Source organism: Leptodactylus fuscus, chromosome 2 (genome assembly GCF_031893055.1).
Source record: "Leptodactylus fuscus isolate aLepFus1 chromosome 2, aLepFus1.hap2, whole genome shotgun sequence".
Classification (NCBI taxonomy): domain Eukaryota; kingdom Metazoa; phylum Chordata; class Amphibia; order Anura; family Leptodactylidae; genus Leptodactylus; species Leptodactylus fuscus.
In genome coordinates, this window is record NC_134266.1 from 9824868 (window position 1) to 9844556 (window position 19689).

General features: G+C 53.1%; 2 protein-coding genes across 2 annotated transcripts in view; one reads left to right on the plus strand and one right to left on the minus strand.

The window, feature by feature from the left end:
- Window positions 1–27: 27 nt before the first annotated feature.
- WDR3 (WD repeat domain 3) lies at window positions 28–15942 on the minus strand. The gene is made up of 27 exons (XM_075263362.1): window positions 15878–15942; window positions 14765–14937; window positions 14474–14683; window positions 12383–12501; window positions 12229–12307; window positions 11866–11961; window positions 11467–11559; window positions 11282–11383; window positions 10948–11045; window positions 9036–9119; window positions 8722–8961; window positions 8459–8552; window positions 7575–7676; window positions 7400–7485; window positions 6818–6959; window positions 6675–6731; window positions 6499–6599; window positions 3293–3404; window positions 3072–3206; window positions 2949–2999; window positions 1791–1856; window positions 1617–1709; window positions 1491–1538; window positions 1364–1407; window positions 848–976; window positions 333–426; window positions 28–258 (listed from the first exon to the last, which is right to left on the minus strand). The coding sequence occupies exons 2-27, from the start codon at window positions 14933–14935 to the stop codon at window positions 103–105; spliced, it is 2802 nt and encodes a 933-aa protein (XP_075119463.1). The 5' UTR covers window positions 14936–14937; window positions 15878–15942; the 3' UTR covers window positions 28–102.
- An 85-nt stretch (window positions 15943–16027) lies between these two features.
- GDAP2 (ganglioside induced differentiation associated protein 2) overlaps window positions 16028–19689 on the plus strand; it is a 30348-nt gene continuing 26686 nt past the window's right edge. Inside the window, exon 1 of the mRNA XM_075263363.1 lies at window positions 16028–16111. The gene's annotated coding sequence lies outside the window, so the exon portion shown is untranslated. The remainder of the gene's footprint in view (window positions 16112–19689) is intronic.

Sequence of the window (19689 nt, forward strand, 5' to 3'; positions counted from 1 at the left end):
TCGGAAATAATCCTCATGTCTGGGATTTATAAAATCTGTTTATTAAAAGGATTGTCCTGTGGGTGGCAGCACTGTACACGAGTCCATGGGGGAGGGGCGGGGTCACACAAGGGTCAGCACCATCTTCTCTTTCTTTTTCCGCTTTCTTCTCTTCTCCTCGAACCTCTCGGTGGCGTCGGCGAAGAACAGAACCTCCTCCTTGGCTTCAATCTCTCTCTTCAGGAATTGCAGGGCGGCCATGTTCACCCCCATCACATCCTGGGAAGGTCAGAGGCAAAAGGTCACGACCAGGCAGGAAGTGATTGGGAAACGCAAATGATCAGGTGACTTACCCGAACCTCCGTCACCCGTGAGATGGTGCAGGTCTTCAGGTCCTCCATGACGCCCAGCAGCATCTGGTTACTGGTGATCTGTCCAAAATGGATCCTGTGTGGTCAGAGGGGAGGGGGCTCAGGATGGAGCAGATATGGCTGACCAGTCACCCCAATATGTCCACAGCCCCCCTACACCAAATTGCAGAGTCACCTCTGACCCCTCACTCATTGTCTAGGCTCCTCTACAAATCATAGAGAACCCCAATAGTCAGGCTCCTCATAATTCACCTGGCACCTCTGCACCCCCAAAATCCAAAGCATGTGCATGATCAGCCCCCTCACGTATGCGTCACCCCTTTTAACCCCCTCACCTACAATTTGTCTTTTGCATAAACCAGGGCACCCCTCACTATTCACTCCCCTCCCCTTCTACTACAGGCACATCTGCACCCCACTTATCTATCCAGCCCCCTATATATCACCCCCCCCCATATATATCACCCTCACACCCCTAGAACCCCTTTCGTACTGACCTTAGCAGGAAGAGGAGGCAGCGGCAGATCAGCTCCACGTCCTGAGCGCGCCGGATGTAATCCCTGAAGAGCGTCAGCAGATCCGGGACGTAGGAGAACGGCAGAACCAGGAGCGACTCTTCCAGCTCACTGCGGAGGAGGGGACACCCCATCACAAAATACACAGTGACCTGCACCCCATCTGGAGTCTCTGCACCCAAAATTGGCTAAACATCTTAAATGTGTAATATACAAGGTGCGGCCACCAGAGGTCACTGTCCTCACTCAGACCCCTCACTGTGCCATCTAGTGGTGAACTTAAAGAAAGCAAGAAACGCTAAATCTATAAAGCCATAAATCAGAAATTCTCTCATTCTGCAGAAAATATCCAGAACGTTCTACTGTCTGAGGCAGAAATCAACTTCAAGGGCACAGATGAGTTCTGGAGGGAGGTGTGAACTGTAGCCAATGTCAGTGGATGCATTAGATGGCCGCACTGGATGACATCACTAGGACCCGTGAGAGCGGCCGACTTACCTGGACCTCACCTTCTTTATCACATCTAGAACATATTCAGATGACTAATGAGGAAACAAAAGAGAAAAGGGTTATTGTAGTGACCGGTCAGCGATGGCTCCTTCAGGGTAAAGGGCGACCTTCTCACCGATATGTTCCCGTACGCCTGCAGGATCGGGTGGACTTTCCTGGGGAGCTGAAAACAACAGAAGGAGTCAGTGATAGAGTCGCCCCCTGCAGGACCCCTCCCCCGCTCAGTACATTATATACTCACCTCTTTCCCCGCAGCCTTGCACAGCGCCTGATGCTCCTCCACTTTGCCGCTCTCCTCTCGGTGCAGCTCTATGGCCTCCATGATGCGCTCAGTCTGGGGGCACAGCAAAAGACAGTTGGGTACAGGTCAGACATGGCGGCCGCTCCAATGGCACAACCACAATCACATACTTACCGCCTTCACCGTCTCTATCGTCTTCTTTCCTGCCAGGCCTGCTTCACCCTCCTTTTCTCCAGCGACCTGTAGAGACAGACCAGTCACTACTCCTATCATGGAGGCCCTGCCATCCCATCACTACTCCCATCATGGAGGCCCCGCCATCCCATCACTACTCCCATCATGGAGGCCCCGTCATCCCATCACTACTCCCACCATGGAGGCCCCGCCATCCCATCACTACTCCCATCATGGAGGCCCCGCCATCCCATCACTACTCCCATCATGGAGGTCCCGCCATCCCATCACTACTCCCATCATGGAGGCCCCGTCATCCCATCACTACTCCCATCATGGAGGCCCTGCCATCCCATCACTACTCCCATCATGGAGGTCCCACCATTCCATCACTACTCCCATCATGGAGGCTCTGCCATCCCATCATGGAGGCCCCGCCATCCCATCACTACTCCCATCATGGAGGCCCCGTCATCCCATCACTACTCCCATCATGGAGGCCCTGCCATCCCATCACTACTCCCATCATGGAGGTCCCACCATTCCATCACTACTCCCATCATGGAGGCTCTGCCATCCCATCATGGAGGCCCCGCCATCCCATCACTACTCCCATCATGGAGGTCCCGCCATTCCATCACTACTCCCATCATGGAGGTCCCGCCATCCCATCACTACTCCCATCATGGAGGTCCCGCCATTCCATCACTACTCCCATCATGGAGGTCCCGCCATCCCATCACTACTCCCATCATGGAGGCTCTGCCATCCCATCACTACTCCCACCATGGAGGCCCCGCCATCCCATCACTACTCCCATCATGGAGGCCCTGCCATCCCATCACTACTCCCATCATGGAGGCCCCGCCATCCCATCACTACTCCCATCATGGAGGCTCTGCCATCCCATCACTACTCCCATCATGGAGGTCCCGCCATCCCATCACTACTCCCATCATGGAGGTCCCGCCATTCCATCACTACTCCCATCATGGAGGTCCCGCCATCCCATCACTACTCCCATCATGGAGGCTCTGCCATCCCATCACTACTCCCACCATGGAGGCCCCGCCATCCCATCACTACTCCCATCATGGAGGCCCCGCCATCCCATCATGGAGGCCCCGCCATCCCATCACTACTCTGAGTTGTACTCACCACCGGCTGGTCGCCTTTCGCCACGCTTTCCTCGTACTCGGCCTCGCGTTGCTGTAATGAGAGCAGTGAATGGTTACCGATCGCTCAGTGATACCCTCCAGCGTCCCCTGCAGGATCACTCACCATCTCCTGCTCCTCCTCCAGGATCAGCGGCTCCCTCGTCCTCTCCCACAGACGCAACGACTTGTCATGTGACGAGGACACAACGTGGTCGCCATTGGGGCTGACAGCCAAACACCAGACCTCTCCATGGTGGCCCTGTAAGTAGAACCTGTCAGACTCCGCCCTCCACAGAGCAGCCCTACCCCCCAGTATGTAAATATGCAGACCACCGCCGGCCTCACCTCCAGGGTCTGAACTTGCTGGAATTTGTCGGCGTCCCATTGCTTCACCTTCCGATCCTTCCCTGCACTGAAGAACAAATGTGTCCGTGGCACGAACTGCAGGAACATGACGCTGTGGAGAGAGCGGAACCAGGATGAGTGTGTGCAAAGGTGGTGGCACTGGCGTAAGTGAGCAGCGTATAGTCAGGTGGCGGTGGCACTAGAGTACATGAGCAGCGTATACAGTCAGGCGGCGGTGGCACTAGAGTACATGAGCAGCGTATACAGTCAGGCGGCGGTGGCACTAGAGTACATGAGCAGCGTATAGTCAGGTGGCGGTGGCACTAGAGTACATGAGCAGCGTATACAGTCAGGTGGTGTGGCACTGGAGTACATGAGCTGCGTATACAGTCAGGTGGCGGTGGCACTAGCGTACATGAGCAGTGTATACAGTCAGGCGGCGGTGGCACTGGAGTACATGAGCAGTGTATACAGTCAGGTGGCGGTGGCACTGGAGTACATGAGCAGCGTATACAGTCAGGCGGCGGTGGCACTAGAGTACATGAGCAGCGTATACAGTCAGGTGGCGGTGGCACTAGCGTACATGAGCAGTGTATACAGTCAGGCGGCGGTGGCACTGGAGTACATGAGCAGTGTATACAGTCAGGTGGCGGTGGCACTGGAGTACATGAGCAGCGTATACAGTCAGGCGGCGGTGGCACTAGAGTACATGAGCTGCGTATACAGTCAGGCGGCGGTGGCACTAGCGTAAGTGAGCAGCGTATAGTCAGGTGGCGGTGGCACTGGAGTACATGAGCTGCGTATACAGTCAGGCGGCGGTGGCACTAGAGTACATGAGCTGTGTATACAGTCAGGCAGCGGTGGCACTAGAGTACATGAGCCGCGTATACAGTCAGGCGGCGGTGGCACTGGAGTACATGAGCTGCGTATACAGTCAGGCGGCGGTGGCACTGGAGTACATGAGCTGCGTATACAGTCAGGCGGCGGTGGCACTAGAGTACATGAGCCGCGTATACAGTCAGGCGGCGGTGGCACTAGCGTAAGTGAGCAGCGTATACAGTCAGGTGGCGGTGGCACTAGAGTACATGAGCTGTGTATACAGTCAGGCAGTGTTGGCACTAGCATAAGTGAGCTGCGTATACAGTCAGGTGGTGTGGCACTAGCGTACATGAGCAGCGTATACAGTCAGGCGGTGGTGGCACTGGAGTACATGAGCTGCGTATACAGTCAGGTGGCGGTGGCACTGGAGTACATGAGCAGTGTATACAGTCAGGTGGCGGTGGCACTAGCGTACATGAGCAGTGTATACAGTCAGGCAGCGGTGGCACTGGAGTACATGAGCCGCGTATACAGTCAGGCGGCGGTGGCACTAGAGTACATGAGCCGCGTATACAGTCAGGCGGCGGTGGCACTAGCGTAAGTGAGCAGCGTATACAGTCAGGTGGCGGTGGTACTAGAGTACATGAGCAGCGTATACAGTCAGGCGGCGGTGGTACTAGAGTACATGAGCAGCGTATACAGTCAGGCGGCGGTGGCACTAGCATAAGTGAGCAGCGTATAGTCAGGTGGCGGTGGCACTAGCATAAGTGAGCAGCGTATACAGTCAGGCGGCGGTGGCACTGGAGTACATGAGCAGCGTATACAGTCAGGCGGCGGTGGCACTGGAGTACATGAGCAGTGTATACAGTCAGGTGGCGGTGGCACTGGAGTACATGAGCAGTGTATACAGTCAGGTGGCGGTGGCACTGGAGTACATGAGCTGCGTATACAGTCAGGTGGCGGTGGCACTAGAGTACATGAGCTGCGTATACAGTCAGGCGGCGGTGGCACTAGAGTACATGAGCTGCGTATACAGTCAGGCGGCGGTGGCACTGGAGTACATGAGCCGCGTATACAGTCAGGCGGCGGTGGCACTGGAGTACATGAGCCGCGTATACAGTCAGGCGGCGGTGGCACTGGAGTACATGAGCTGCGTATACAGTCAGGCGGCGGTGGCACTGGAGTACATGAGCCGCGTATACAGTCAGGCGGCGGTGGCACTGGAGTACATGAGCTGCGTATACAGTCAGGCGGCGGTGGCACTAGAGTACATGAGCCGCGTATACAGTCAGGCGGCGGTGGCACTAGCGTAAGTGAGCAGCGTATACAGTCAGGTGGCGGTGGCACTAGAGTACATGAGCTGTGTATACAGTCAGGCAGTGTTGGCACTAGCATAAGTGAGCAGCGTATACAGTCAGGTGGCGGTGGCACTGGAGTACATGAGCAGTGTATACAGTCAGGCGGTGGTGGCACTAGCGTAAGTGAGCAGCGTATACAGTCAGGTGGCGGTGGCACTAGAGTACATGAGCTGTGTATACAGTCAGGCAGTGTTGGCACTAGCATAAGTGAGCCGCGTATACAGTCAGGCGGCGGTGGCACTAGAGTACATGAGCCGCGTATACAGTCAGGTGGCGGTGGCACTAGCGTAAGTGAGCAGCGTATACAGTCAGGTGGCGGTGGCACTAGAGTACATGAGCTGTGTATACAGTCAGGCAGTGTTGGCACTAGCATAAGTGAGCAGCGTATACAGTCAGGTGGCGGTGGCACTGGAGTACATGAGCAGTGTATACAGTCAGGCGGTGGTGGCACTGGAGTACGAGCTGCGTATACAGTCAGGTGGCGGTGGCACTAGCGTACATGAGCAGTGTATACAGTCAGGCGGTGGTGGCACTGGAGTACATGAGCAGCGTATACAGTCAGGTGGCGGTGGCACTGGAGTACATGAGCCGCGTATACAGTCAGGCGGCGGTGGCACTAGCGTAAGTGAGCAGCGTATAGTCAGGTGGTGGTGGCACTAGCGTAAGTGAGCAGCGTATAGTCAGGTGGTGGTGGCACTAGCGTACATGAGCCGCGTATACAGTCAGGTGGCGGTGGCACTAGCGTACAGGAGCAGCGTATACAGTCAGGTGGTGTGGCACTAGAGTACATGAGCTGTGTATACAGTCAGGTGGTGTGGCACTAGAGTACATGAGCAGCGTATACAGTCAGGTGGTGTGGCACTAGAGTACATGAGCTGTGTATACAGTCAGGCAGTGGTGGCACTAGCGTACATGAGCCGCGTATACAGTCAGGCAGTGGTGGCACTAGCGTACATGAGCCGCGTATACAGTCAGGCGGTGGCACCAGTCAGCACGTCACATACGGCGGAGCTCTTGTCTTTCGCTTACCTGTCATCATGGCCGAAGAGCGAGCGGTGACAATCCCCAAAGTCAAGGCCCCAGATCTTGATGTTGCGGTCGGCGGAGCCGGTGACGATGATGGAGCTGTCCTATAGGAGAGATGTTGGAGGTCACATGACAGCCCGCCAGCCACAGGTCCCAGCCCCGCCCCCTGCGATACTTACATGTGAGATGTCCATACAGAGGACTGGCAGCTTATGTCCGTACAGAGAGAGGAAGAACTGGAAGAGAAGATGGCGGTCACAACCAGGCAGGGCCGCAACGCAGACACCACAAAGTCCGCTCCACCTGCACAACCCCATGTTACCTTCAGCGTGTCCACAAAGAAGATCTTCACCGTGCAGTCCAACAAGGACACAGCGAGGAGCCGCCCGTCCGGGCTCAGCCGCACACACAACACGTCCTCGTCCATCTGTAACACCCGCGTCTGCTTCACCGAGAGGCGGCGACTGCAGGGACACAGACAAGTCTCATCATCCCCAATGCCGCTAGTTACTACAACTCCCATCATCCCCCAGTACATCTAGTTACCACAACTCCCATCATCCCCCAGTACATCTAGTTACTACAACTCCCATCATCCCCCAGTACATCTAGTTACCACAACTCCCATCATCCCCCAGTACATCTAGTTACTACAACTCCCATCATCCCCCAGTACATCTAGTTACTACTCCCCCCATCATCCCCCAGTACATCTAGTTACTACAACTCCCATCATCCCCCAGTACATCTAGTTACTACAACTCCCATCATCCCCCAGTACATCTAGTTACTACTCCCCCCATCATCCTCAGCCGCTCTGCACTCAGGACACTCCCCCCCCCTCCCCCGTCTCATGGACTACTCCCCCCCTCGTCCTCAGTGCGGTTACACATTTGGTCATCACCTGCTTTGGGTCCCATCATCGTCATTCACAAGTTCAAACTCCCAGAATTTCACGCACTTGTCAGCGCCCCCGGTGGTGAATCCTCGCTATGATACAAAGAGCAATGTGAATGTATTGTGGGGGATGGACACCCCCCCAATGACCCCACTGACAACATGTCACCCCCAGTACCTACCTGGTCAGGTGATAATGCAATGGACCAGACGGCGCCATCATGAGCATCAACAGCGTCCAGCTCCGTGCCCGAGGACAAGTCAAAGAGCTGCAACTTCCCAGACTGAAAAGAAACAACGTATGAGGGGGAAGGGCAGCTAAATACAGAGAGGGGAGGGAGAGGGGGAGGAGCCTGCACACAGAGGGATAGGAGAGGGGGTGGAGCCTACACACAGAGGGATAAGAGAGGAGCAGGGGGCGGAGCCTGCACACAAGAAAGGGAGAGGGGCAGGGGGTGGAGCCTGCACACAGAAGAAAGGGAGAGGGGCAGGGGGTGGAGCCTACACACAGAAGAAAAGGAGAGGGGCAGGGGGTGGAGCCTACACACAGAAGAAAGGGAGAGGGGCAGGGGGTGGAGCCTGCACACAGAGGAAAGGGAGAGGGGCAGGGGGTGGAGCCTGCACACAGAAGAAAGGGAGAGGGGCAGGGGGTGGAGCCTGCACACAGAAGAAAAGGAGAGGGGCAGGGGGTGGAGCCTACACACAGAAGAAAGGGAGAGGGGCAGGGGGTGGAGCCTGCACACAGAAGAAAAGGAGAGGGGCAGGGGGTGGAGCCTACACACAGAAGAAAAGGAGAGGGGCAGGGGGTGGAGCCTGCACACAGAAGAAAAGGAGAGGGGCAGGGGGTGGAGCCTACACACAGAAGAAAAGGAGAGGGGCAGGGGGTGGAGCCTACACACAGAAGAAAAGGAGAGGGGCAGGGGGTGGAGCCTGCACACAGAAGAAAAGGAGAGGGGCAGGGGGTGGAGCCTGCACAGAGAGGGGCAGGAGCGTGGAGTGTGCACACAGAGGAGGGGCAGAGGGGCAGCTAAATACAGAGAGGGCAGGGCAGTTGCAGAACTTTTACCTTTGTCCCGACTATAACGTGTCTGTCACCTGGAACGAAGACGGAGCAGAGGGCGTACTCACAGGACATGGTCCGGATACACTGCAGTGTAGACCTGCGGGACACAGACATGTGGTGACATCACCTGTCATCTCAGTATTAGGCCGTGACCTATAGGGGGCATGCTCTGCAGTACGGCATTGTGGTAGTTGTAGTGTTCATGGTAGCAATACAGCAGCAGATTTGTAACTGCAGCTCTGGATGTGACTGGAGTCCTTTGTTACCTGTTCCAGATTTTTACGGACTCCGCCGCTGCAGAGAGCATGGCAATGTTGTCAGAGCTGAACGCCACGGTCCGGACGTCGCTGCGGTGTCCCCCTAGGGTGAGGCGAGAGCTCTTCGCACTCTCGATGGTTCCGGTTTGGATGGGGTCAGTGGCCATGGTGAAGCACTCCACGCTGTTATTCTGCAGCAGGACGACCACCTTCAGCTCCCCCTTGGCAGAGACGAGCAGGTCACATGATCTGTACGGACAAAGGTCACAGCGGTCAGCAATGGCGCCTACGGACAGCAGAGCGGGGGAGGGGCTTATACTCACTTGATTTTCGAGGAGGCTTTGATGCTGCTCATCTTCACAATCTCGTCCTGCAGCGTCTGCTCCACCTGCGGCTCCTCCTCCTGTCTGCGGCACAAAAACATCATCAGTCAGCGGCGCCATCTGACCGGGCTCCAACAACTGGACTCCACCCACAATGCGCGGGGGCCATAGACACACCCACCCGTACTCCGACAGATCGCCTGTCATTATATCCCCTCATCCAATAACATACAAGTATCACAACACGCCCCATTCAGATTTCAGCTCTGCAGTGTTATCATAGGAGCCAATTACCATCCACAGCATAAAGACAAACCTGCGCCCCCTACTGATAGATATGAAGAAACGCCGAAAATGGTCAAATATATAGCTCCACCCACTATTCAGACCTGTACGTCTCCATGGTAACAGACTACAAACCCTGCGTAGTCTGATCCTATATCATGTCTTACTAACCCTTGTACCTAACTCTACAGACAATAGTACAAAATCTTACAATGCAGAATAGTGAGCGCAGCTCTGGAGTATAATACAGGATAAGTAATGTAATGTATGTACACAGTGACTGTACCAGCAGAATAGTGAGCGCAGCTCTGCAGTATAATACAGGATAACTAATGTAATGTACGTACACAGTGACTGTACCAGCAGAATAGTGAGCGCAGCTCTGGAGTATAATACAGGATAAGTAATGTAATGTATGTACACAGTGACTGTACCAGCAGAATAGTGAGCGCAGCTCTGCAGTATAATACAGGATAACTAATGTAATGTATGTACACAGTGACTGTACCAGCAGAATAGTGAGCGCAGCTCTGGGGTATAATACAGGATAAGTAATGTAATGTATGTACACAGTGACTGTACCAGCAGAATAGTGAGCGCAGCTCTGGAGTATAATACAGGATAAGTAATGTAATGTATGTACACAGTGACTGTACCAGCAGAATAGTGAGCGCAGCTCTGGAGTATAATACAGGATAAGTAATGTAATGTATGTACACAGTGACTGTACCAGCAGAATAGTGAGCGCAGCTCTGGAGTATAATACAGGGTAAGTAATGTGATGTATGTACACAGTGACTGTACCAGCAGAATAGTGAGTGCAGCTCTGGAGTATAATACAGGATAAGTAATGTAATGTATGTACACAGTGACTGTACCAGCAGAATAGTGAGTGCAGCTCTGGAGTATAATACAGGATAAGTAATGTAATGTATGTACACAGTGACTGCACCAGCAGAATAGTGAGTGCAGCTCTGGAGTATAATACAGGATAAGTAATGTAATGTATGTACACAGTGACTGCACCAGCAGAATAGTGAGTGCAGCTCTGGAGTATAATACAGGATAAGTAATGTAATGTATGTACACAGTGATTGCACCAGCAGAATAGTGAGCGCAGCTCTGGAGTATAGTACAGGATAAGTAATGTAATGTATGTACACAGTGACTGTACCAGCAGAATAGTGAGTGCAGCTCTGGAGTATAATACAGGATAAGTAATGTAATGTATGTACACTGTGACTGTACCAGCAGAATAGTGAGTGCAGCTCTGGAGTATAATACAGGATAAGTAATGTAATGTATGTACACAGTGACTGTACCAGCAGAATAGTGAGTGCAGCTCTGGAGTATAATACAGGATAAGTAATGTAATGTATGTACACAGTGACTGCACCAGCAGAATAGTGAGCGCAGCTCTGGAGTATAATACAGGATAAGTAATGTAATGTATGTACACAGTGACTGTACCAGCAGAATAGTGAGTGCAGCTCTGGAGTATAATACAGGATAAGTAATGTAATGTATGTACACAGTGACTGCACTAGCAGAATAGTGAGCGCGGCTCTGGAGTATAATGCAGGATGTGCTTCTATTATTGGCCGCCTTCACACTCTACTTCACTTACTTGATTTTCTTTTTGGCTTTCTTCATCTTCCTCTCCATCTTCTTGGCGATTTCATCCTCATTCAAGACACAGAAAACTTCCAGCACAGAGTCCGTACCCTTAAAGACAGCAGGGGGCGCCATCACACATAGTGCAAACTAGTCTTAGGACTTAAAGGGGCAGTCACCTTCCACATGATCTGTATCCAACTATAGCAGCCAAATCTGGCATCAATAAGGATGGATAACAGTGATCATGGGCGTGGCTTAGAGAAAGGGGCGGGTCTGGAGAAGTCTGTGTGCACATCTAGGGGGCGCTGTATAACCCTGACAGGACTGATAACATGAACACTCACATGACAGGCCAGGAAGCGCCTGGTGCGGTCGGCCCCCAGCGACACCACTCTGTCCCTCCCTTCTCTCATGATGGAGCCGTAGCGATGACAGGTCAGGATACGCTGAGGATACAAATGACATAATATGAGAAATCGTCCTGACTCCTCCCACTTTGTTCTGTGAGCTCCGCGGGGGTGTGACTTACCTCCTCAGGCTCCTCTTCTTCCACCTCATCACCTTCGGACTCCTCTATTGGTCCTTTAGTTTTTTTCAGCCGAGGCTCCTCCGGGTCCCCAGTCTGTGCCGGAAACAGCAAGATCAACGAGTCAACCTCTGACCTATCATCATCCTCCCCTCCAACTCCGCCCCCCTTCCTCCTCCATCTTCATCCTCCTCATCCTCCCATGCACTGAGGCTGACTGTGAAGCCACAACTATTCTGCCTCATCTGAACATGGACTACCAGGGGTGGAGCACAGGCAGCTGAAGGGGATTTATGTTCCTCCATATTTGGGGAAGATTCTGCACCCGATGTTGGGTCACATGTCCCCTCATGTAGCCCCCCCGGTCTTCTAGAAGGTTCCTGGGGTTACACAGCTCTTTACCTCACTGATGTAGGAGACGGTCCAGGCTCGCAGTTCGCTGTCCGCAGACCCTGTCAGTATTCGCCGTTCATCCGACAGCACGGCCAGTCCCCAAACCTAAGGAGGGAGGAAGGAGACAGATGAGCGAGGGCTCTGAGCCCAACATGGCGGACGGTCGGCAGTGAGGTCACATGACGCTGTAGAGGAGCCCAAAACTGCAGACCCCTCCAGACTACAGCACCAGGAGTGGCCACTTCACAGGTGGTCAAACTTTCCATGACTCCTGAATGGTTCATGTGACTAGTAACAAGTCTCCAGTAAAGTTGGGTGGTGCTGAAGCTGTAACATGGTCACCCAGCTTTCCCAGCCTACGCTAGCAGTTACCTCAGTGCGATGCCCCACCATGGTCCGGAAGCAGTGCTGCGTGTCCAGGTCCCACCACTTCACCAGGGTGTCCTTGGAGCTGCGGGGAGGAGGAGAGGTCACATATCTGATCCATCGTTACCTGCGGCCGATTCACCGACCACTTACCACTTACCTGGTGATCAGGAGGTTCTTCCCGTTCAGGAATAGCGCCTGCGTCACGGCGTCCTTGTGTCCCTTCAGTCTGTACAGGCCGCTCTCATTGATGACATCCCAGACAATGACGTCCGTGTCCTACGGGGAGGAGGAGGAAGGGAAAAGTGACACAGAGGAGTGGCCAGTGACAGAGGCGGGGCCAGTGACACGTACCACTAGACTCCCAGGGTTATAACTTGTTATATGTATATATGGTGGGGGTAATAGATTATAATCCGGACGGTCTAGTGGTCAGATAATGGCCCCAGTCCTGGGCATGTATATACAGGAGATCCCAGGTGATTCCGGATTGTATATATGGTGGGGTAGGAATCAGCTTATCGGGATCTCCTGTATATACCTGTGATGAGGACAGGACCCCAGTTATGGATTTGTCTCTGATATCTTCTCTATATAAAGATTCCCTAATCCTGTTGGTCTTCTGTTGTGTCTACATTGCTGGTCCTTTCGCTTCAGTGGCTTTATGCGAGTACGAGGGGACTATTATACCCCATCTAATCACCCGCCCTACGCCCGCCCATACCCACATGTCCATCGTCCACCTGCCACCAAACGAGGAGAACAAAGAGACCCCAAGGACTATTGTACCCCCAGACAACCCACCCTCCCATCCATCCATCCATCCATCCATCCCCTCCCTCACCACTCTTTTTGCTTTGGCAATGCCAGATGTATATTCAGACATGCCAATAAAGCTTTTCTGATTTGATTGCCCTCTCTGGCTCCAGCCAAGCAGTTTTATTACCCCTGGACAAAAGGATGTCAAAGGAGGGAGAGAGGGCTGAACCCAGCTTTCCCGCAGCCAGGAAAACATCCTTTCTCAGGATCCTGCAGCGGGGAGGACGGGAGCAGCCGGGCAGGTCGCTGCGTCAGGGCACTGGCCTTAGCTGAGACTTAGATTCTCTCACATCTATGGAGTCAGACCTGGAGGTCTTCATTTCCACTACAGAAGATCTTCGAGCTCCTGGAACTGTTCTGTTTTATTTCTTGTTATTTTACAGCGGTTTGTATTTTGCGTCATTTCTTATCTCTTTCTATCTGTAGCACTGAACCATCCTGGGATTGAAAGTGTTAACTTTAAGGTGTCCTTGTATATGATCTAGTAACCCCTGGTATTTGTGACCTGTAGGCTGAGGATTCTGCTGGACCTGTGTATTTATACCAGCGTGTATTTCGGGTGTGTGGACTTTGCTGGGCTGCGACTTACACTCAATTTGCAGCGTTAGTGCAAGAGTGCGTGAGTGGGGTTGAGTTAACCCCTGACAGTCGCAAACGCGTCAGGTGCTAGGAAAGCCCATACGTGACAACACATACCCAGTACTGAGCGCGTTATCTGACCACTAGCCCCCCTGGGTTATAGTCACTAACTATAACCAGATGATATGACTACTGGGTGACCAGGGATTTAATTCTCTTAAGCCAATACATAACGCGGATGTCACCACCGGTGAGGAGTCGCCGCCTATCTATAGCACAGGAGATAAGTTGTAGATTGGAGGGGTTCCCAATTACTTAGACACCAAAGACCTACCCCGACCATACCCTCACACCACGGGAACTACCCCCGACCGTATCCTGACACAACAAGGTCTACCCCCGACCGTACCCTCACACCTCAGGACATACCCCTGACCTCACCCTCACACCTCAGGACATACCCCTGACCTCACCCTCACACCTCAGGACATACCCCTGACCTCACCCTCACACCTCAGGACATACCCCTGACCTCACCCTCACACCACAGGACATACCCCTGACCTCACCCTCACACCACAGGACATACCCCTGACCTCACCCTCACACCACAGGACATACCCCTGACCTCACCCTCACACCTCAGGACATACCCCTGACCTCACACCACAGGACATACCCCTGACCTCACCCTCACACCACAGGACATACCCCTGACCTCACCCTCACACCACAGGACATACCCCTGACCTCACCCTCACACCACAGGACATACCCCTGACCTCACCCTCACACCTCAGGACATAGCCCTGACCTCACCCCATAAGATTCCATCATCAGCCCTACATCTTACCTTGGAGCCGGATACCAGGCGCCCCCCCAGCTGGTCGTAGGTTAGGGCAGTGACAGCCGCTTTGTGCCCATTGAAAGTGATGCCGCTCTCGCCACTCAGCAGACTGAAGATACGGATGGAGCCATCCTCATACCCCACCGCCAGGGACAGGCCATCCGGGGAGGGGCGCAGCTGGGTCACCTCCTGCTTCTGGCCTTGTAAGATGAGGACCTGCAGGGAGACATGCACACCCGGTCAGCCAGGGCCACATATCACTATCCACAACTAGGTGTCCAAAAACAGGCAACTTACCTTCTCCCCCTTGCGGGTGTCCCAGATAAAGACATGCTCGCAGGCCCCGACCGCCACATATCGCCCCTTCTCGCCCCGCAGGGTGACATAGCAGATATTGGACTTGAAACTAGCGACAACCCCAAAAAGGGCAGAAGCGGCGTAACGGAGGTACTGACGGGTGAGACCCATAGCTGGGGAGGAGAAGGAGACAGGTCAGCCCATGGAGCAGATACCGGGGGCAAAGTCAGGGATAGGGAACGGGGTTATTGTACAGGGCAGATATCAGGACAGGGGGCAGTGAGGGGTTATTGTACGGGACAGGTATAAGGACAGGGGGTCGGTGATGGGTTAGTATTGGGCAGATATCAGGACAGGGGGTCGGTGAGAAGTTAGTATTGAGCAGGTATCAGGACAGGGGGCAGTGAGGGGTTAATATTGGGCAGGTATAAGGACAGGGGTCGGTGAGGGGTTAGTATTGGGCAGATATAAGAACAGGGGGTCAGTGAGGGGTTAGTATTGGGCAGATATCAGGACAGGGGTCGGTGAGGGGTTAGTATTGGGCAGGTATAAGGACAGGGGGTCAGTGAGGGGTTAGTATTGGGCAGGTATAAGGACAGGGGGCAGTGAGGGGTTAGTATTGGGCAGATATCAGGACAGGGGGCAGTGAGGGGTTAGTATTGGGCAGGTATAAGGACAGGGGGTCAGTCAGGGGTTAGTATTGGGCAGGTATAAGGACAGGGGTCGGTGAGGGGTTAGTATTGGGCAGGTATAAGGACAGGGGGTCAGTGAGGGGTTAGTATTGGGCAGGTATAAGGACAGGGGGCAGTGAGGGGTTAGTATTGGGCAGGTATAAGGACAGGGGGTCAGTGAGGGGTTAGTATTGGGCAGATATCAGGACAGGGGTCGGTGAGGGGTTAGTATTGGGCAGGTATAAGGACAGGGGGCAGTGAGGGGTTAGTATTGGGCAGGTATAAGGACAGGGGGTCAGTGAGGGGTTAGTATTGGGCAGATATCAGGACAGGGGGCAGTGAGGGGTTAGTATTGGGCAGGTATAAGGACAGGGGTCGGTGAGGGGTTAGTATTGGGCAGGGATAAGGACGGGGGTCGGTAGGACACATCGTACGATATTACCGGCTCTTTTCTCCCTTTCTCCGCCGCTCCGGGTTCAGTGAAACACGTGGTCACGGCGCATGCTCTATAGCAAGTGAAACACTCGTACAGCGCACACGGCCATGTTGATGACGATGTAGCCCCGCCCATCCACTGAGTGTGCCCCGAAGCCCCGCCCCCTCCTCTCACACACAAGGCTTTTCCGGTTACCGATCAGGTGACAACAACGACGGCGACATGAAGAGGAGAGCAGAGGTGAGAGGAGCCGGAGCCGACTAACGGGACACCGACACCCATATTATACCCCCTCATATACAGATACCCTCCCCCTTATTATACCCCTCATACACTCACACCCTCCCGTCCCCCATGTTATACCCCTCATCAGGGCTGGGTTTACCATTAGGCTGACCAGGCTTCAGCCTAGGGCCTCAAGATCAAGAGGGGCCTACATACAAATTGTCAGCAAAATTAAAATTACACTATTATAAAAGCAGTGACCACTATAACAGCCGAAAATAAGGAGTGGCCCCTGCACACAGTAATATGTCCCATAGTGGCCCCTGCACACAGTATTATCCCCCATAGTGGCCCCTGCACACAGTATTATGTCCCATAGTGGCCCCTGCACACAGTATTATGTCCCATAGTGGCCCCTGCACACAGTATTATAGCCCATAGTGGCCCCTGCACACAGTATTATGTCCCATAGTGGCCCCTGCACACAGTATTATACCCCATAGTGGTCCCTGCACACAGTATTATACCCCATAGTGGCCCCTGCACACAGTATTATACCCCATAGTGGTCCCTGCACACAGTATTATACCCCATAGTGGCCCCTGCACACAGTATCATGTCCCATAGTGGTCCCTGCACACAGTATTATGTCCCATAGTGGCCCCTGCACACAGTATTATGCCCCATAGTGGCCCCTGCACACAGTATTATGTCCCATAGTGGCCCCTGCACACAGTATTATGTCCCATAGTGGCCCCTGCACACAGTATTATGTCCCATAGTGGCCCCTGCACACAGTATTATGCCCCATAGTGGCCCCTGCACACAGTATTATGCCCCATAGTGGCCCCTGCACACAGTATTATGTCCCATAGTGGCCCCTGCACACAGTATTATGTCCCATAGTGGCCCCTGCACACAGTATTATGCCCCATAGTGGCCCCTGCACACAGTATTATGTCCCATAGTGGCCCCTGCACACAGTATCATGTCCCATAGTGGCCCCTGCACACAGTATTATAGCCCATAGTGGCCCCTGCACACACTATTATGTCCCTCTGTGGACACCCATAAACAATTATTATACTCTATATATCTTTTCAGACCCCAGAGTATAATAATCTGAGACCCGGGTGAATAAAACCATAAAAAAACGGCTGTTATTTTCCTGCCCCCCGTCTCCTACGCCGTCGGCATTCTTAAATGACGTTGGATGTCACATGACCCGGGACTTAGGCCGGGGTCATGGGACGTCAGAGATGTCATACAACTAGGCCGAAGCCTGCCCGGAGCCTGGAGAGGTAAGTAACACAGTTTTTTATGTTTCTTACGTCTCCCGGGCCTCTGATCATTATACTTGGGGGTCTGCAAAGACCTCCGAGTATAATAATAGTCTTTGCTGGGTCCGTGGTGTCACTTACCGATCCCGGCCCAGCCAGGATCAGTATGTAAATAGGGCCCGTTACTCCAGCCAGTAACGGCCTATTAAGAAAAAAGAAAAAACCGCAGCGGTAGCGTCTGTCGCTGGGCCCCTTAATATCCCGGGCCCTGTGACAGCCGCCTCTGCTGCCTCCGTGGTAGTTACCCCACTGACTGCGCACTCGGGCACATTTGCCCTATTGAGTTTATTTCTCTATATCATTGATTTCTTGTATGTATGTTTTATATTAGGCTGGATCTGTATTGCTCCTTATACACACTATATGGTGAATTCTCTACATTTTTACACTTTATTACATGATCTTATTTGCGTCACTTTATAATTCCCACTAGTACACTTGGTATATACCTGTAGGCTTTATCCATCTTTACCCATGTAATTTCTGTCGGTGGATGTTTTAATGGTTTTGTATTAGAGCATGCACAATAGACTACAACGGCGGCCATGTTTTTGTAGTAGTGATAGAATGGGCCGGGCATGCTCAGTAGCATTTTTGTTGGCCATTTTATTTGGCTGCTTTCTGGCATTGGCAATACAAATATAGAAATGATAATCTGGTGACTGTGTCTGCGGTGAGTCCTCTAGTAATGGCTGAGCTATAGACAGTCCTCGTGTCCAGTCAGGGTCCCCGGATATATAGCACAGGAATGGCGGATTCTATTATCTCTCATGTCATTTACAAACTTAAAAATGGGAGGTGAAACGTCCTCATAAGTGGCAGAGCCGAAGGCCTCCATCTAAATCCGACCCTGCCCCTCATACACTCACACCCTCCGCTCCTCTATATTATACCCCCTCATACACTCACACCCTCCGCCCCCCATATTATACCCCCTCATACACTCACACCCTCCGCTCCTCTATATTATACCCCTCATACACTCACACCCTCCGCTCCCCCATATTATACCCCTCATACACTCACACCCTCCGCTCCTCTATTTTATACCCCTCATACACTCACACCCTCCGCTCCTCTATATTATACCCCTCATACACTCACACCCTCCGCTCCCCCATATTATACCCCTCATACACTCACACCCTCCGCTCCTCTATATTATACCCCTCATACACTCACACCCTCCGCTCCCCCATATTATACCCCTCATACACTCACACCCTCCGCCCCCCCATATTATACCCCTCATACACTCACACCCTCCGCTCCTCTATATTATACCCCTCATACACTCACACCCTCCGCTCCCCCATATTATACCCCTCATACACTCACACCCTCCGCTCCTCTATATTATACCCCTCATACACTCACACCCTCCGCTCCCCCATATTATACCCCTCATACACTCACACCCTCCGCCCCCCCATATTATACCCCTCATACACTCACACCCTCCGCTCCTCTATATTATACCCCTCATACACTCACACCCTCCGCTCCCCCATATTATACCCCTCATACACTCACACCCTCCGCTCCTCTATATTATACCCCTCATACACTCACACCCTCCGTCCCCCATATTATACCCCTCATACACTCACACCCTCCGCTCCCCCATATTATACCCCTCATACACTCACACCCTCCGCCCCCCCATATTATACCCCTCATACACTCACACTCTCCGCTCCTCTATATTATACCCCTCATACACTCACACCCTCCGCTCCTCTATATTATACCCCCTCATACACTCACACCCTCCGCCCCCATATTATACCCCTCATACACTCACACCCTCCGCTCCTCTATATTATACCCCTCATACACTCACACCCTCCGCTCCTCTATATTATACCCCCTCTTACACTCACACCCTCCGCCCCCCATATTATACCCCTCATGCACTCACACCCTCCGCCCCCCATATTATACCCCTCATACACTCACACCCTCCGCTCCCCCTATATTATACCCCCTCTTACACTCACACCCTCCGCCCCCCATATTATACCCCTCATGCACTCACACCCTCCGCCCCCCATATTATACCCCCTCATACACTGACGCCCTCTGCCCGCCCATATTATACCCCCTCATACACTGACACCCTCTGCCCACCCATATTATACCCCCTCATACACTGACACCCTCCGCCCCCCCATATTATACCCCTCATACACTGACACCCTCCGCTCCCCCATATTATACCCCTTATACACTCATACCCTCCGCTCCCCCATA

What these genes read in the sequence shown, in the direction of transcription:
- WDR3 (XM_075263362.1), bottom strand. Translation starts at nt 14,935, where the DNA reads ATGGGTCTCACCCGTCAGTACCTCCGTTACGCCGCTTCTGCCCTTTTT. An exon ending in AAGAACCTCCTGATCACCAG is followed by an intron (nt 12,308 to 12,382) that starts GTAAGTGGTAAG and finishes TCCTCCCCGCAG; the next exon opens with CTCCAAGGACACCCTGGTGA. An exon ending in ATAAAGAAGGTGAGGTCCAG is followed by an intron (nt 977 to 1,363) that starts GTAAGTCGGCCG and finishes CCTCCTCCGCAG; the next exon opens with TGAGCTGGAAGAGTCGCTCC.